Here is a 19,673-nt window from a genome sequence, read left to right as displayed (position 1 = left end):
GCAGTTGGATCCACAGTAGACTCAGATACGTGTGGAACAAATTCTTTTTCCCCATCTGTGGTTTAGGGATGTGGTTTCAGAAACGGAAAATGATAATCACTTGCAGCAGATTAACCAGGAAGCCCACCGAGTTTTCCGCTCGCGACGGCACATTAGTGAGGACCTGGAAAACGAGCAAATGGACATCAGAGACATCGATGACGTTAGTATTTAACCCCTGACCTCTGCGGCTATGATATGAGCTAGATGCATACTTTATATAGCCAAAGCAATTTCCATTAAAAGCTTTTAGTCCTTTATAAAAGCCTTTTAAATTATGACATTTACAGTTTTTTCCTGTGGTTAAAAATGATATTTGTAGGATTATCAGATTTTTCCATATTTTTTCAGTATTGTATGTTTGATAAAAGCAATATTCAGTTAGTTATTAACATGGAAGTCTCACTTCTTTCAGCCTTGGGAGCCCATATCAGAAGAGGACCCAGCTTTAATGAGTGATGTACTGAATCATTCTTTGTCCGGACCCTCCTCTCTCGCAATTCCCCCCCTTTCAAGCACTCCAGAGATCTCTGATGAGATCAGCCTTAGATTGTCTCTTGCTCCAGACATGAATGGAGAAATCCCAGGTCCCAGCTCTGCTGTGGTAAGACACAACAGTTTGGAAAAAGAAAAACAAAGAAATTGATAAATTAAATTAAAGTCAACATTAAAAAAAAAGCCTATATACACTCACTGAGCACTTTATTAAGAACACTTAATACACCTACTTATTCATGTGATTATCTAATCAGCCAATCGTGTGGCAGCAGTGTAATGCATAAAATCATGCAGATACAGGTCAGGAGTTTCAGTTAATGTTCAAATCAACCATCAGAATGGGGGGGGGGGGATTATCTCAGTGATTTGGACCGTGGCATGATTGTTGGTGCCAGGTGGGCTGGGTCGAGCATTTCCGTAACTGCTGATCTCCTGGGATTTTCCCGCACAACAGTCTCTAGATTTTACTCAGAATGGTGCCAAAAACAAAAAACACCCAGTGAGCAGCAGTTCTGAAGACAGAAACACCTTGTTGATGAGAGAGGTCAACGGAGAATGGCCAGACTGGTTCAAGCTGACAGAAAGGCTACGGTAACTCAGATAACCGCTCTGTACAATTGTAGTGAGCAGAATAGCATTTCAGAATGCACAACACGTCAAACCTTAAGGCGGATGGGCTACAACAGCAGAAGACCACGTCGAGACCATAGTGTTCCTAATAAAGTGCTCAGTGAGTGTACTTTCTTATGTTTTTACACCAATTGTGCTTAATTCTTGAGTACATGTTAACTTGCATTCAGGTATTGATCTTTTCAGGTATTGAATGCCCACTTATCATTATCCAATCAATTCCCAATGTATACATTTATTTATTTATTCTCATTGTATATCCTATTTCACATTAGGGAACTAAAATGGTTTGTGAATGTTTCTTGTTGACTGTAAGGATGGATTTAGTGGATGACTGATAAGGCTTTTCATTGGCCAATGGTGATATCTTGAGAGCAGGGATAGTACCAATATATACCATAGAATATATTACAATTTAATCAAAGCAACTTTTATTACAAAAGCTGTACACAGAACTTATTCAAATTAATTTACAAATTTATTTCACATAAAATGTACTCAAATTGTGCTAATATTTGAAAAATCTGGCATATTGGAATATTACTAATTTGATTTTTAAGTTTTATGTCTTAGTCAATGATGAATCCTTTATTAGTGATGTATCATGAACTTGTAAAAGCTAGTAAAAGGCTTTCTCAGATGAAATGTAATTACTATGCAATGTAACAGGTACTTTTTTCCCAATCAAAGCAATACACGGTAAAAAAGTATTTTTCTTAAAGGGATAGTTCACCCAAAAATGAACATTCTCTCATCATTTATTCATCCCAGATGTGTATGGCTTTCTTTCTTCTGCAGAACATAATCAAAAATAGATTTTTAGAAGAATATCTCAGCTCTGTAGGTCCTAACAATACAAGTGATTTTTTTTTTTTTTTTTTTTTTTCTTGTTTTATGCATAAAGTTTACTACATTTTGTCAGATTTCACTGAAAACAAGACTTAATATCTTATGTCATTTGTCTTGTCAAGTAAGTACATCTTGTTTTAAGAATATTTAGACAAAAATAGTAATTAAGAAAATGATTTTTTGCAGTGTAGTGATTTCAGGGACAGTCTTTCTGTAACTGCCTGCCTGGTTTCAATAGTTTTGCTGGAGGGCACAATGGAGAAAGGCCATGATTGTCATATTAAGCAATTCTCTTGGTTGCTCCTGCTTGAAACTGAACCTGGAACCTTATTTTTTTTAAGCCCAGATCATTAACTATTATACTGCAGACACCTAGAGATGTTTTAAAGACATCTTACTCAAGCAGAGCAGGGAAACTTTTTTTACATTACCTGAGAAAGTGTGAAATCCTTGACATAGTAAGTCATGGATTGTTATAAATGTTGTCACCTAATAGCTGACTCTCTGCCTCACATCCGCACAGTAAACCTTTGTGTGTACACTCATGCTGAATCACTCTATGAGTCATGTGGAGGTAGTACGGTACTCCAATGTGAACTTCTCTAGAAAGTAAAAAAATAAAAACTCATAATACAGTATTCAATTTGCTGAATTCAGGGCCTATGTTGCCCAGAACACCACTTAGAAAATGGCCACTTTAGAAAGATATTAGATATTAAAGTATTTATTTATTTATATCAACATCTAATGCCTTTTTATGTTCCTCTATTTATCTTCAGCAGAGTCATCAGTCTTCTCGGCTGCGCTCCTCTAGTATGACTGATGGAGTGAGTGATCAGGCTCAACCTCCCACACCAACGGTAAACCTGCTTTTCTCCTTACATCTATTTCACACGCATGTGGTGGTTCTTATTTCACTCTCTCTCAGTACTGCACTGTCTTTCACCTTTCTGGCATGAAATTAAGAACTATAAGCTTCTTAACACATTTCGAAGTTTGCCTGATTTGCAAATATTCTTGTTGTCTCAGCTAGCTTTGGGAACGTTGTGAAGTTGACATTAGGTATATTCGATAACACTATATCATGAAATCAGAAATGACCCTATTTACATTTTAAATATTTTAATACATTGACCAAGTTTACATGCACTTAAGAAAACATTCCAGGATTTGTGCAGAAAGCGACGTTCTGAAATGTCATGTAAACGAGAACGCCGATTTCCTTACGCCATTTAAGGGATTAAGAGAAAGCGGTTAACACATCTAGGTTTTCTCCTGGAGAACGCGACTTCTAGCAGGTTTTTAAGAGTGCGCATGCACGTGAACAGACCGGGTAACAAATGTCATAGGATGGGTCCCAACAACAAGTCGTCAAAGCAGAAAGAATTCAACATTTCTCTGAGTACAGTTGGAAAAGCACATACGCTATAAACTATACCCATTTATACACACCAGTGTAAAATTTCAATGGTTCCTCATGTTCGAGTATATGCACTCATACACTGAGGGAATCCTGGAGTTTTACATAAGAGGAAAACCCCACTATTTCAGCACAATTCCGCTGCATATCGCGATGGAAAGTTAAGGAAACAAACACAGCAACAACTCTGGAATATCTAGAAATAAAGCAAAGCAACGGGGGAATAAAATAGTGAAGTCTTCCTTGGATGCTATGTTTGTTGTTTACACAAGCGTTGCGGGAAAATTACGTTGCTGTGGTGAAAGCTGCTTACTGACCGAGCCGCGTATATATGGGAGTAAAGAGTACGTCGCTTATACAGTGCATGTAAACGGGGACGCTGTTTTCTCGCAATAACCTGTTTTCTCGCAATAAGTCGCTTTCTGGTGTCCATGTAAACATAGTCACTGTCCTGGTCTTAGTGTAAATGATTCATGCACACATTGATGCAAAAAGAAAAAAACTTTCATTGTAATCTTTCATCAAAATGTGTTGTCTGTCAACAACAAGATCCTGTCATTCTCTTCTATGTTTTTTGTATTAAGAAGCAAAATCCAAAAGTAATAAATAATAAATGAAAATATTAACAGTATTATCACTGTATATAAAACATTACAGATTAGTACATTCAAGTAGGTAGAAATTTCATGAAACTTTGTTTCCTATATTATCATGTTCGTATTTGAATGTGCATGCTTTTTTACTGATGTAATTATGTTTGTGAAATAGTGATAAATGAATGTTATTAAGAAGTGTTACCCGATATTACAACAGTCACCCTAGAAACAGAATGCTTGTCTGTGTTGGTGTAATTTTTGTGTGCGTACGTCAGTAACAAGTGATAATTCTGAGTGGTGTAATATGAGTGTGCTTATGAGTCTGGCTAATGGGGTGTTATAGTAGCCTATGATTGATTTATTGAAGCTATAGTGGTGATTATGATGTCATCATATGAGATAAGTTGACTCGTTACCATTCTGTCGCGTCTCCATGGTGATAATATTTCTCTGTGACTGTGGGAGTTCTGTTAATGGATTATGTGGCGGTGCAGCTTGCACTGTAATGTTTGGAAAAAAGTGCTGCAGTCTATAAAAGATTTGTCTCGTAATTTTTTACGTTGTTGCACAGGGACTTTTCCACTTCTTAAAGAGACACAGCTTGCTAAAATCATTTCTCGCTGCAATTTAATGAGCAGCAATAATGTAAGCAGTGTGTTGTCTCTTTCAGTGATCCACTAAATGCTGTTTTACAGTAGACAATCAACCATAAATAAATATTAAATGATGCTATGTCCAAAAAAACATGGTATTGCCATGTTACCTGTCCAAAAAACATGGAATTATCATGGTATATGTCCAAAAAACATGCTATTGCCATAGTACCATATCCCTGAAAACATGGAATTTCTATGGTATCATGTTAAAAAGCCATGGTATTACAGTACCATGGTATATGTCCAAAGAACATGGTGTTACCATGATACCTTGCCCAAAAAACTATGGTATTACACTGGTTCCATTTCCCCCAAAAAACAAACAACAAAAAACATTCTATTATCATGGTATTAAAGTACCATTGTATACAGTATGTCCAAAAAGCTATGGTATTAACATTGCACCATGTAAAAATAGCACATGCCATTACCATGGTACATGTCCCAAAAAAAACAAGGAATTACCATGGTACCATGTTCGACAAAACATGGAATAACCATGGTATCGTTTTCCAAAAAAACAAACCAAAAAAAAACAGTATTACCTTGTTGCTTGTCCATAATATTTCATAAATCTTAAGTCAAAAGCAGTGCACTGTCTCTTTAAAGGATCAGTCAAATGCGGTTTTACAGCAGATAAGCCACATATGGTAAAATTATATTACCCATGTGGATGAGGTCACCATGTGATCTGCTCCCATTTGCATGAGTGTGCAGATACAGGTAGATGCAAGCGCAGGCAGGCACTTTGTTTCAGTGTTCCACATCTTTGTCCAGGAAGTGCTTCATTGGTCTCTGCATCATTAAAATGGCATGACGCCCAGCCTTGATACTTTTATATTTTTATTTTCTGCAAAGATCCAACTGAATGACACAAAAATGACACAGTCTGAAACACCTGTCTGCTACTGTGCATAAAAAGACTGTTTGCAATGAGGTTTGTGCATGGCTTAGGGGTCCAGTTAGTCCCTGCCGGTGTTTTGGTGTCCATTTCATTATTGTGTTGTGGCATTTAGACCAGGGCATGCTGGGAATTTCCAAGATAAGGTCTGGCAGCTTGCACAGGAGAGCTTCAGTCACTTTGTTCTCCGGATTAAGATCAGTTATCAGACCTTATGAATCTGATGCACAGTTAGTGTGGATTTTGTATGCACTGTATGGCTCAGTGGTTTTTAGATGTGTATTTAGGTGTTGTATCTGTTTCCCAATGTCCTGATCCTCTCATTCATTGTAATTATATGAGGTTTTTGAAACCTTGTCCAATGGACCTTACAATAAAGTACTGTGGCACAGTGATGGTATTCAGTGGTAATACCATGGTACTTTGAAATACCATATTACTTCAAAATGATGACCATATTCATTTTCCGTGGTATTTACATGGTACTCCAAGGTACTTCAAAGAATGCAATGTTTTTGCCATATGTATATTACCATGGTACTATGTCCAAAACCCATGGTATCACCCTGGTACTATGTCAAAAAATGATATTGATGTGGCACCATGTCCATAAACATGGAATTACCATGGTACCTTGCCACAAAAAAGCTATTGTATTACCATGGTAGCATGTGGTAATACCATGATACATGTTCAAAATACAATGGTATCATGTCTAAAACAACATGGTCTTACTACTGTATGTTCCTTTGCTACTATGTTCCAAAAAAACACCGTATTACCAGGATACCATGTAATTAAAAAGTTGTTTAATACTATGGCACTTTATGGTACTTTTTTCTTAGTGGGTCCTAGTTTTTGCAAAGCCTGAACTCAACTTGTAAAGACCTGTCTTTTTTTAAGAACTCAACAACATTCTTGAAGTTTGAAACGTAACGTAATATTTCCTGGAAGCCTTTCCTCATCCATCTGTATCCACTTTAAATAGCTGTCTTTTCCATGTCCTTTCCGTATCTGCTTTGCTCCATAAAGAGGGCTGTTGGTTGGTGGCCCGGTTCTGTCCAGCTGTGAGGTGCTTCTCAGAACAAAGATGAGGAATTTCACTATAGTCACATCAAATCTGTGTGATATTAGTGTGGGTGAGAGGAGGCATTTCACCCACAATTCCTGTCCCTGCTTAAGGGGGCTGACATTGCACAGAAGTGGAAAAGTACAATCATTATTAAAGAGGATAGCTAATAGGATTGGCCAATTTGATACGAGGGTGTGTCTTTCATTGTGTAAATATAAAAGCAGCAGGGAAGCATTTCTGTGTTCTATTATGCGTGTGTGCGTGTAAGAGAGAGAGAGAGAGTTTACTCTTGCGGGTACTTGCCCAGGGGTGGGCAATCAGTTGGCAAGATTTCGTCAGTCTGGATTGCAACCTACACTACCGGTCAAAAGTTTGAAACACTTACTCATTCTTTATTATAATTGTTTTTCACATTTTAGAATAATAGTAAAGTCATCAAAACTATGGAATAACATGAATGGAACTTTGGGAATTATGTTGTGACTAAACAAAATCCAAAATAATTATATTTTAGCATCTTCAAAGTAGTCACCCTTTGCCTAGAATTTGCAGACATGTACTCTTGACATTTTCTCAACCAACTTCTTGAGGTATCACCCTGGGATACTTTTTAAACAGTATTGAAGGAGTTTCCATCTATGCTGGGCACTTATTGGCTGCTTTTCTTTATTATTTGGTCCAACTCATCAGTTTCAAAAACGCTTTTTTATTTATTTATTTTTTTATTAAATTTTAGTTTTATAATGAAATAAATTAATATGGTGGCACAATTATATTTTTGTCTACAAAACGAATTTCAAACATTTAAGCTTACGCCTTCAGATCAAAAGATTTTAAAGATCATGAGAAACATTTTAGTCAAGTGTTTCAAAACATTTGACCGGTAGTGTATATTAAATGTTTTTTGAAATTGCGCATAAGAAATCCTGAATGGAAACGCTTGATATGCGAATAAACGTTCTAAATTTGCTTAAAATTTAATGCGCTAGGAGGTGGACTTTCTAGAGTTTCGCATTAGTTAAAATGAACATTAAGGTGATGGAAACGGTTTATTCGCAAAACGATTACATGTATTGACCATTCGTGCATGTGTGTACTATAGCTTGATGTGACTAGCCCACTGAAAGGTCTGACCTTGGCACACAATTCTTTGAAAATAGCGCTTGTCATTTGGAAGTTTTTAACCCACAGTTAGTCAATAAAGTAGGTCCTCACAATCCGCCAGAACAGTTTTGAGAGCGGGCGCTCCCAGGTATGCGGAGACTGGCGGTGTGAGGGCATCGCAGCTGTTTTAGCCCACATTATATCAGATATTACACTTATTCTGCAGTGTCTCATGGATGCATTTAATAAAATGAGATACTTGCTCCAATCTTGCAAAAAAACTGTCCTCAAAGCAGGGAGAGGTCATTCAGCTGCTCCATCATGACAAGGCGGCTCCCTCGTGATAATGCGCATTGCGTAGTGGATGGAAACGCGCAATAATTCATATTTTCTTAAGTCACATTTTTAGAAATGCACTTAAAAAATGTGAAACATTTTGGATGGAAACCCAGAAAATGTATTTAAAAGAGCACCCTAGACATTCTGCAAAATTTCTCCTTTCGTGTTCCAAAGAAAAAAGAAAGTCGGGTTTAGAACAACATTGTATGTGAACAAATGATGACAGAATTTTCACTCTGTTATATTATAAATGGTAAGATCCAGTCAAAAACAGAATGCTGACATTAATCATCTCATAAATGCAAATTAATGATGTTTTTCCCCCCACAAATTATCACCTGGGCATTTCTTGCACTCTCATTTCACCTTTTAATCAAATCTGAATGTGTGCTCAAATCTAATCTTCCAACAATGATTTCATAAATAAATCAGTTCAACGCTCCTTGGAGTTCATCTAATCTCATCCTGTTTATGATGCCGATTTTTTGGGGGGGTTCTTTGGATCTCCAAGTCACACTTCAAGTCTCACACTGTGCACTTTTCACAAAATTACCACCTTCAGCTGTCAAAATCACCCTAAAATCACTTCCCCACTCTCTGGCTGACCCTGCCCTTCCATATACCCTCATTTCCCCCTCTCCCACTGGCCCGAACTGGGCAATCATCCGCCCCCTCTAAAAGCAACTGTTATTGTTCAGCAGAGCTCCCAGACCCGACGAACAAGAGCACAAACGGTCACAGGCGTTGAGGAAACCATGGTAATGTCCACATGTTACCACACGTCTTGTCTTCTTGGTTTCTCCCCTTTTTTTTGTATTATTCAGTTATTATTTTTTTTAAGCTTTAACTTGAATTATTTAGTTTTATTCACTGTAAATATATTTTTATTCAATTTAATTTATTATTAAGTGATTTATATTAATTTGTTTTATTTTTTTGAATTTGTATAACTATATAGGTATATTTATTTAACTGATATAATAATAGTTTATTATTATTATTAATTCATGATGACTTTTTTAATTACATTATTTAAATCAAACTATTTTTAATTAGGAGCACAATTTAAAGGTGGCACACACACCTCATTTCACAAAACAAAACAACAAATATTTTTCATTTTTAACCAGTTCTTTTAAAATTTAACTATTTCACCTTGTCTGTACATATGAAGTCAACCTGGTACATTTACCAAAAAAAGATTTCAAATGTGTTCAGAATAATATAAGACATGTCACCTTGTGTGGATTGTGTTTAGTGTGTGTCTTGTAAGTGGATCTACATTTGTGTTTGTGAAAATGTGTATTCTTATTTGTTTTAAACCTAGAATATTCCCACACCCATCATATTCATCATTATTCGATATGTAATGATGACCATATAACCAAGGTTATAGTACATATATGACCCTGACCTCACTGTCTGTTCCCCATTTAGTCTATACAGATTTTAATATCAAGAAATGGTTCATATGTTTTCACCACTTCCTGCTTCTTTTGCTTCATCAGCCTCTGAATATGTAAACTCATTTCTGTTTTTCGATTTGTTCAGTCTCCGTCGACCAGCTACGCCATGACCACGCCAGGTCTGCCACCAGGCTGGGAGGAGCGCAAGGACCCCAAGGGACGGACATACTATGTCAACCACAATAACCGTAGCACCACCTGGACACGCCCCATTCTGCAGGTGTAACACCGTAACCTAGCCTAATCTGTGGGGCTCATGTTTTTTTTTTTCCACTGCATCACTCTCATCTTTCTTTTGTTGCCTTGTATCTCTGTTTGCATCTATGTTCTATTTACTCATCTCGTCACAATCTCTGAATGTTATTTGTTCTGTCAACCTCTGTGTGTTCCCTTGATCTGTTTATTGCTATTCTGGTCCCTTTCGATCTATGTTTTATCTTCCTCTTCCTAGTTATAGTAAACCCTTAATCAGACTCTGCATTTCTTTTTATAACAGTAGTTATTAAATGGGGACCACCTCCAATGTGGTGAATCTCACAAACTGTGACAAAATTTCCGGGTCACATGTCACCCCAAAATCAAAATGTAATATAATGCATATACAGTATGCATATCATTGGGTCCAGAAAAAGATTATTTTCCTTACTCTATTACTGTAATTTTTTGTATCAGTTATAAGAATATGGTGGAAAAAAATTGGCTTAATTGTGATGAAAATAGTCACACAAAAAAAACATTTTTTTTATTGGTTTTAAAAACAGGCTTTATATTCTGGAAGAATATTACTCGTGCAAAATGTAATTTCTTGTCTTTTTTTGTGTGTGTGACTTTCCTGGTGAAATACGACCCTGACATTTCTTAGTGAGATTCACCCGAGAAGCCTCTTTTTAACTTTTGTACTAAGTTATTGATCATTTGAATATGTTTACATCAAGTTTAAGTGGCCTCTTTGTATTTCCTGTATATTTTAGACTTTACTCTCCATTTAGTACCGCTGTAAAACCCTGTGTACAGCCTAGTAAACCCCTCTTTTTGCCTGACAGCACACTGAAGATGGAGTTAGTACCTCATCTGCTGAAGCAGGGGGCGCTACAGCAGCCACGCCCCCAGCTTCCACCCCTTCCTCCTCCAGCGGCCATCTAAGTGAACCACAAGTGCGCAGACCCCGTAGCCTCAGTTCCCCCACAGTCACACTCTCTTCCACCCTAGAGGTGAGATCTTCCACCCATCCCTCTATACATCCACTTGTTCACCCTCACTTTCCCTCTTTCCCTTGCTCCTTCACCAGGTTACAGTCTATCTATCAACTATTCGATTCATCTCAGACAATCTTGGCTGTTGTGAACCATTTTTCCTTCATTGAAACTGTCGCAGAGTAAAAATGGTCATACCACCGAGCCCTAGCAACAGGCTTTGTTCCTTTTTTCACACCTGTTTTATTTCCATTGCAACAGTGCCATGTAATATAATCACAGTATCAACACACAGTTGGTTGGTAGAAGAAATCAGAATTATGTCCTCCCCATACTGCCACAGGCTTTTCTTAGGCATGAACAGCTGTGGGAAATGATTAGTCCCATCCCTTACACAGTATTATGCATGGATCGGTTTTAATATATAAGTCTGATGTTTCAAAACCCAATTCAATCAAGAGACAATTTCCTAATGCATCTGCTCCAGACTTCTCAATTTGGGTTAATTTAATTCACTTCGATTCACCATAAAAGAAATAATTCACATTATTTCTTGGTGCCGTTATCATTCGTCTCATTCTCTCTCAGCTGGAAGAAAACACTGATGAAATACACAAGAAATGTGAGTACAATTCAGCAACTTTTATTTTAAAAAAGACTATATCTAATCTGGTGATGAGTATATATATATATATACACCGATCAGCCACAACATTAAAATCACCTGCCTAATATTGTGTAGGTTCCCTTTGTGCCACCAAAACAGCGCCAACCTGCATCACAGAATAGCATTCTGAGATGCTATTTTTCTGACCACAGTTGTACAGAGCGGTTATCTGAGTTACCGTAGACTTTGTCAGTTCGAACCAGTCTGGCCATTCTCTGTTGACCTCTCTCATCAACAAGGCGTGTCCATCCGCAGAACTGCCGCTCGCTGGATGTTTTTTTGTTTTGTTTTTGGCACCATTCGGACTAAATTCTAGAGACTGTTGTGTGTGAAAATCCCAGGAGATCAGCAGTTACAGAAATACTCAAACCAGCCCATCTGGCACCAACAATCATCCATGCAATTATCTAATCAGCCAATCGTGTGGCTGCAGTGCAGTGCATAAAATCATTCTGATACGGGTCAGGAGCTTCAGTTAATGTTCACATCAACCATCAGAAAGGGGAAAAAAATTTATCTCAGTGATTTGGACCGTGGCATGATTGTTGGTGCCAGATGGGCTGGTTTGAGTATTTCTGTAACTGGTGATCTCCTGGGATTTTCACGCACAACAGTCTCTAGAATTGACTCCAAATGGTGCCAAAAACAAAAAACATCCAGTGAGTGGCAGTTCTGTGGACAGAAATGCCTTGTTGATGTGAGAGGTCAGTAGAGAATGGCCAGACTGGTTCGAACTGACAGAGTTTACTTTGCTCATCGTGAAAGCTCACCAAAGTTTCTTCATTACCAAAAACAAGTATAACCTCTCAAACAGCCATGACTTCATACTTTCCTTCTGTTCTATCACTCCAAATCCATGTCTGACCTTAAGCTACTTAATTTGTTTTTATCGTCTATTGTTCAGGAAAATGTCTGAATCTGTTAATTAAAAGCCTTCAAGCAACGCTTCGAACAGTATCTGTGCTATGCTGTCATTTACCACAGAGCACAATTTCAAAATGTCCCTCAGTCTGTAAAAACAAAACATGCATTTACAGTATTGCACTTACAATGCAAATCTTATTGGAGGGTTTAAAGAAGAAATGTGGAAAAAAAATATATAATGTTTTGGGGTTTGTGTGGTCGTGACATGAGTTGACAGATTGGATATAATGTTGCATAGACAATGTTGGTTGATTTGATTACACAAGTCTCATGCTAAAACTTTTAAGTACAGTATGGCTATACTTTTGAAACAGTGTTAATTTTATGTTACATCTTTTCACAGTGCTGTAGAATTGCCCCATATATGCAATACTGTTCATGCATTTTTGTTTGTTTTAACAGTCGTAATGTAATCAACTGTGTGCCACACATCCTGTCCATTGAGCTTAACTTGTATTTAGCCCCAAATAGGCCAATTTCTTTGAAAACAGCAAATACCTTATCTTTAGTGATGGCCTTCAGCCAGAGCTAATGGCTTCCACTGAGAAGAATTACTGTGCTAATGGAATAAACAATAGCTCTTATAGCTAATCTGCAGATGTTGGAGAATAAGTATCTTGCATTTGCTCTCATAGCAATTACAGCTAATTACAGTCAAACATTTCCATGGAAAACATGGTAGCTAACAAAAAGGCAGAGAGCCTGTTGTCATATCGAGCTGCCTATATATACAGCGTTTTTAGGCATCATAGGTGCCTCCCAACATGAAGGCTGTTCCATAATTATGCTGCCCTCTAAGATACTTTCTTTTGTCTGATTTCTGAGGCAGCAGAGCTTGAGATGTTTGATAAAGACCAATTTAGTATCACATTGCAGGTTTATTATTTTGAAAAACCATTCTTAGTGTAAATCAGTGGGAGATTTGTTTGAAAAATATTACGTTTTCTTTAAAAATGTAAGAAAATAAACCTAAGGGGGCCTGGGTAGCTTAGCGAGTATTGACGCTGACTACCACCCCTAGTGTCGCGAGTTCGAATCCAGGGCGTGCTGAGTGACTCCAGCCAGGTCTCCTAAGCAACCAAATTGGCCCGGTTGTGTGTTAATTAAAATTCTAGTAGGATTTTAAAATGTATTGTGCCATATTATTATTAAACTGCATTTTGTAAATATTTTTTATTTCTAACCTCACACGTAAAAATTGTAATTACAGGGAATTCAAATTAAGTTTAAATAAAATACATAACAATGATGTAAACAATGGGCTTTGGAAAATAAACATGGAACTAAGTAACGTTAAATAATTAAACATTTCTGTTTTAGGGAGCGAATAACTCCAAGATACGGCGAGCAGTGAAGGACACATTTTCCAATCCTCAGTCTCCACAGCCCTCTCCCTACAGCTCACCCAAATCCCAGCACAAAGCAAACCAGAGCTTCCTACCCCCCGGCTGGGAAATGAGAATAGCACCCAACGGCCGGCCTTTCTTCATCGATCACAACAGCAGAACAACCACCTGGGTAAGACCGCTGACGTAGCTACAGTTTGAACACTGCTTGAGTCACTTTTATTATCTATTTATATTTCACTATTAAGCGGTTGTTTACTACAGTACAAATGGCACGATGGCGCTCTTTTACCTGTCAGCAGGGAGTGTTTGACCTGTAGCCTGGTCGTCTGGCTGTCTTTTTCTCGCAGCGGTCAGCCGGTATCCACATGCATCGTCTGCTTGCAGCAGCAGTCTTTTCCCAATAATTATTACTATATTAACTTCAAGAAAGGAAAATTGTAAAAGTTGTAAAATAAAGAATATGCACACACATGTGACCATGCATCAGTTAAATTCTATATTAAAGTGCCAAGTTGCTATGTTACTTGGCAACCGTAAACAGCTTACAGTTAGGACAATGAACTGTATTATTATTATAGCACAAATTTGAATGCAGGGTTCTCGAGATGAGTTTTTCTTGGTTTCAAAACTATGTTTAACTTGAGAGTTTATGACGAGATGCAACCAAAATGAGATGCTCAAAAAGCGTTCGTCTGACGCATGTGTACATAGACACGTCATTAGAAAACCTTATAACAAGTCTACCTCGGACAGATTGAAGAATTCAAATGCAAAATGGATTGCTTTGGACTGTAGGCCAATGATAGGCGTACTGTATGTTAAATGAAATGGAAATAAACAATTTATTGCCTTCTAAAATGACTGTTTGTTTTGTCTAATCAATGCTTTACTCATCTGCCACAATAGTGTAATGTATTTTAATTATCTAAATTAATATATTTCTTATATTTTACATTTATAATAATTTAAATATACACTTTGCTCTTATGGAAAGAAATTGGTGCTTTTATTCACCAAAGTGGCATTCAGCTGATCACAATGTATAGTCAGGACATTAATAACATGAAAAATTACTATTACAATTTGAAAAAAATGCTACTTAAACTACTTCAGAGAGTTCTCATTAAAAAAATCCTACACGTGCAGCAATGCAGATCCTTGGCATTCTAGCTGTCAGTTTGTCCAGATACTCAGGTGACATTTCACCCCACACTTCCTGTAGCACTTGCCATAGATGTGGCTGTCTTGTCAGGCACTTCTCACGCACCTTACAGTCTAGCTGATCCCACAAAAGCTCAATGGGGTTAAGATCCATAACACCCTTTTCCAATTATCTGTTGTCCAATGTCTGTGTTTCTTTGCCCACTCGAACCTTTTCTTTTTGTTTTTCTGTTTAAAAGTGGCTTTTTCTTTGCAATTCTTCCCATAAGGCCTGCACCCCTGAGTCTTCTCTTTACCATTGTACATGAAACTGGTGTTGAGCAGGTAGAATTCAATGAAGCTGTCAGCTGAGGACATGTGAGGTGTCTATTTCTCAAACTAGAGACTCTGATGTACTTATCCTCTTGTTTAGTTGTACATCTGGCCTTCCACATCTCTTTCTGTCCTTGTTAGAGCCAGTTGTCCTTTGTCTTTGAAGACTGTAGTGTACAACTTTGTATGAAGTCTTCAGTTTTTTGGCAATTTCAAGCATTATATAGCCTTCATTCCTCAAAACAATGATTGACTGACGAGTTTCTAGAGAAAGCTGTTTCTTTTTTTGTGTGCCATTTTTGACCTAATATTGACCTTAATACATGTCAGTCTATTGCATACTGTGGCAACACAAAAACAAACACAAACACAAAGACAATGTTAAGCTTCATTTAATGAACCAAATAGCTTTCAACTGTATTTGATATAATGGCAAGTGATTTTCTAGTACCAAATTAGCAATTTAGCATGATTACTCAAGGATAAGGTGTTGGAGTGATGGCTGCTGGAAATGGGGCCTGTCTAGATTTGATCAAAAATGACTTTTTTCAAATAGTGATGGTGCTGTTTTCTACATCAGTAATGTCCTGACTATATTTTTTGATCAGTTGAATGCCACTTTGGTGAATTAAAGTACCAATTACCTTCCGAAACAGCAAAATCTGTGCATTATTCCAAACTTTTGGCAGCCGGTGTAATTATTTTATCATTAAAAAATATATATTTTTCAAATAAGCAAAGGACGAGTCTAAATTATTTTTGTGGTAATCAACATTATGCCACAAATGCTGTCGATTGACCTTAACTTGTATTGAATATGGAACATTCCTTTAATCCGCACCTGCATTTTAAAGTGCCCTAAATAAAGCATATAAACAGAAATACAATGTGTGTTATTCCATAGTTGCTGGTTTTTATTCTCTTAGATGGTTTTTTTTTTTTTTTTTTTTTTTTTTTACGTTCATAACCCAGTAACCCACATGGCCATGCGTAAAAGATATTTGGAAAACACTGACTTTCCCAGATCCACACTGGCACTCGTGCACACTTGAGTGCCCTGTAGCTGCACTAAGTGCACGTGTTGTACGCTCAGAATCAGTGTGCCACCTGGTGTCTGACCGTGGAACTGCAGCTGCTCTCCAGTGCCCTATTTGTGCCTCACACAGACTTGCCTTTGTCCATTTCTGTGTCAAATATATTGCATCCACTTTTGGGGCTTCTTTTAATGGGACAGCTATAAAATGAAAGCTATAAGATTTTCATTAGCAAGCTGTAATGAGGTTATTCATTTAAAAAATGAGTAAAATATAAAATGTCATTTACAGTGTAGGTCTTTTTTTAAATCCCACCAGTGGTTTTGAAATGTCCAGAAAATTGATACAATGATATAAATGATAAAAGTTATGTATGTGTAATTACCGTAAAAAAAAAAACATAAAAAGAAACACAATCATTCCAGTATTGATTTCCCTTTTGGATGAAGTGATGCATTTTGGCAGTAAACGTTGAATGCAATTTACTGTTGAATACGGATAAAAGCCTTCTGGGAAAATCTGAGCTTGTGTAAGTCAACCTCTCTCACATGTCTCTCTCTCTCTCTCTCTCTCTCTCTCTCCTCTCCTCTCCTCTCAGGAGGATCCACGGTTAAAGTATCCTGTTCACATGAGGACAAAAGCATCTCTAGACCCCGGTGACCTCGGCCCACTTCCTGTGAGTATAAAATGAGTACAGCCCACAATTTGACACTCTTTCACCAGTTAAGTACCAGAGATGGGAATCGGAAGGGATTAGTGATTCTGGTTTCAATTCTGTTCCCTTAACAAGTCTTTTTTCTTTTTTCTTTTTTCTTTTCTAATTAAGTCCATAATAGTTATTTTAGTATAATGACAAGGTGAGTCGTTAGATTTGATTCAAACACATATCTCATTAAATCAGGACTGATCAATGAGACATTTTGACCTATTCTTTAAAAAACAACTGGCTCTTTCAAGTCATTCGTAGTCAGCGGATTACATGTTGTACAGTATGTTGTGTCTGTTATGTGTGTTGATGCAGAATAGCAGTGCAGCAAACACTCTGAGTATTTTAGCATAGGCAGACAAATGGATAAAATGCATGGAAATGATTCTGGTCCTGTATATTATAAAAATGGAACATGTTCTGAATATGTTTCACAGACCTATTAAGGACCCTCGTCTGACATGTGTCCTCATGCTGTAACACATAAGCATGAATAGAACTGACATCACAACAATCCCACAACAAACTCAATTTACAGAATAAAAAATAGGCTGCAGCTAATGACAACAAATGACAATAGTTGCGGAATGTGAATACCAGCAGTGTTTGACAGATTTCTTTGTTGATTGACAAAATCCTCAATCTATAATTTAAGTCACCCCACGGAGTTAGACTTACTTAGGCTAGACTTACTTTGGCTTTGTTCAGACTGACAGCAAAATCAGATAAAAAAATAAAAATTCTTATTATCTGACTAAAATGAAAAAATCAGTTTAGTTTTAAAAAAACACATGAAATACAATTTTTACAAACCAGGTCCAAACCACATCCATGTGCTTTTGAATCTGATTAACATCTGATCTCTTTGCTCATTTCGGTAACACTTCACAATAATGTTCCATTCGTTTAAATTAGTTAATGCATTAGGTATCATGAACTAACAATGAACAATATAGCATTTATTAATCTTTATGTTAGTTAATAAAAATACAAGTGTTAGTTCATATTAGTTTATAGTGCATTAACTATTGTTAACATTTAAAAATGTATTAGTATATGTTGAAACTAACATTAACATTAACCAAGATTAATAAATGCTGTAAAAGTATGTTAACAAATGTAACTTTATTGTAAAGTGTTACCATAATTTCTCTATAGCAACTAATGTAGAGGCACTATATATTCACTACACTACTACTAAAACGTCCTAAAGATCTACTTTTAAAAACATATTGTATTTATTTACAGTGTGAACAGAGCTTATCTGAGATGATTTATCTTTTTGTTTTTTTAGTTTACCTTAGATTGTTTATTTTTGTTTCAACCTAGTTTTTTAAAGCATGATTTTCAATGAAGATCTTCAATGAAACGGTTCAAAAAGGACATTACAGGCATTATAGCATAATGTTCATGTAAAGCAGCTTTGAATCTGTGTGTGTTGTGAAAAGCGCTATACAAATAAAAATGACTTGACTTGTCTTGACTACCCATAATGCCCCCTAAACATAGTGAAAGGGAGCCGTCTACAGAACATCACTAAAATTTGATAGTCTGGAACAAAGCATCCCCGGTGATAGCACAGAATTATTTGTGTGTGTGTGTGTGTGAGAGAGAGAGAGAGAGAAAAGCAGTGTTTATTGTATTTTGATTAATCTGTCCTTTAAAGAGGGTTGACGCACTATGTATCTTGGATGATGAGATTGTGAAGAAACTCTCTTTTAAAAACATAACAAAATTTTCACCTAGCAGAGACACTTAGAATCCGGTGTTTTGTAATCACACCTTCCTTTCTCAGGTTTTCAGTGGGAATAATCCAGCGAACAGGGGCTTATCTAACTTGCATCTATTTTTTTGTTTGTTTTTTTTGCATGTATTTATGCAAAATTAACAATGTCATGCACATGCATGGAAATTAAAAATACATATGCAAATAAATGCATATATGCATTAAAACGTCAAAACCCTTTCAACATTCATTCCTTTGATTTATGGATTTTTGCAACAAATAAAACTTTTAATAAAGCAATAAGCCACGGGAGGCTGTGTGTTACAGTTATTTTACTACAGGAAGGTGTTTTCTGATAATACCATTCTGGTAAACTCACTGTAATACAGACTCGAATGACTTATTTTTATTTTTTTTTCTAAAACTCGGCTAAAGCAATATGATAAAAGACAGAAATGTACAATAAACAGTTGCATTTATTATTAAAGGTGCTGTAAGCTGTTTTAGCCATTCTCGTACTAAATTAGACATGCCCCCTCTTTTCAAAACACTCACGGTTGTCACCTAACAGCAGCAAAATAGCATACTCTGCTGACAACTGTTATGAATCTGAATACGGCATTAAACCTGAATGCTCTGCTTCAACTACTACACTATGAGAACGCACAAAATGATTGACAGGCAGAAAGCACATCAAAGTCTTTTGATTGGCTGTTCAAAGAATGTGCCCGCTGCCTGCGGTCACATTTTTTGTTTGCTGTTTACACAGTCTAGTGCCGTCACAGAGACCGGTGAGATTTCTCAGGACACTTATCTCAGTGATATCTTTCGAGGAGAATGAACATTTTCTTACAGCACCTTTAATAATTATCAAAATAAACAATTCAACCACCAATTAATGTTTTAGTTTGCCAAGCAACACAACTTAGAATGCATTAGGAGCCATTCTCACCAGACATCCATCCATTTGCGTCTGTTTGCAATATTTTTTTAAGTTGTTTTTTTTATGTAAACATACAACTTTTGTAGTC

The 19,673-nt window shown here is 36.8% G+C and overlaps 1 protein-coding gene across 12 annotated transcripts in view; it reads left to right on the top strand.

The window, feature by feature from the left end:
- Positions 1 to 19,673, top strand: part of LOC127428446 (E3 ubiquitin-protein ligase NEDD4-like) — a 106,317-nt gene that overhangs the window by 70,359 nt on the left and 16,285 nt on the right. For 4 of the 12 annotated variants that reach the window (XM_051676829.1, XM_051676827.1, XM_051676818.1 and 1 more), the window contains 8 exons: positions 67 to 202; positions 455 to 643; positions 2,796 to 2,876; positions 8,803 to 8,862; positions 9,656 to 9,790; positions 10,614 to 10,781; positions 13,675 to 13,872; positions 16,809 to 16,886. In XM_051676829.1, the coding sequence (XP_051532789.1) occupies positions 67 to 202; positions 455 to 643; positions 2,796 to 2,876; positions 8,803 to 8,862; positions 9,656 to 9,790; positions 10,614 to 10,781; positions 13,675 to 13,872; positions 16,809 to 16,886 (1,045 nt within the window). The remainder of the gene's footprint in view (positions 1 to 66; positions 203 to 454; positions 644 to 2,795; positions 2,877 to 8,802; positions 8,863 to 9,655; positions 9,791 to 10,613; positions 10,782 to 13,674; positions 13,873 to 16,808; positions 16,887 to 19,673) is intronic. The other 8 variants (XM_051676828.1, XM_051676824.1, XM_051676821.1 and 5 more) reach the window with 5 other exon arrangements.

Source organism: Myxocyprinus asiaticus, chromosome 38 (genome assembly GCF_019703515.2).
Source record: "Myxocyprinus asiaticus isolate MX2 ecotype Aquarium Trade chromosome 38, UBuf_Myxa_2, whole genome shotgun sequence".
Classification (NCBI taxonomy): Eukaryota; Metazoa; Chordata; class Actinopteri; order Cypriniformes; family Catostomidae; genus Myxocyprinus; species Myxocyprinus asiaticus.
The sequence above is the reverse complement of the archived record's forward strand: the minus strand, read 5'-3'. Positions and strand labels throughout refer to the sequence as shown.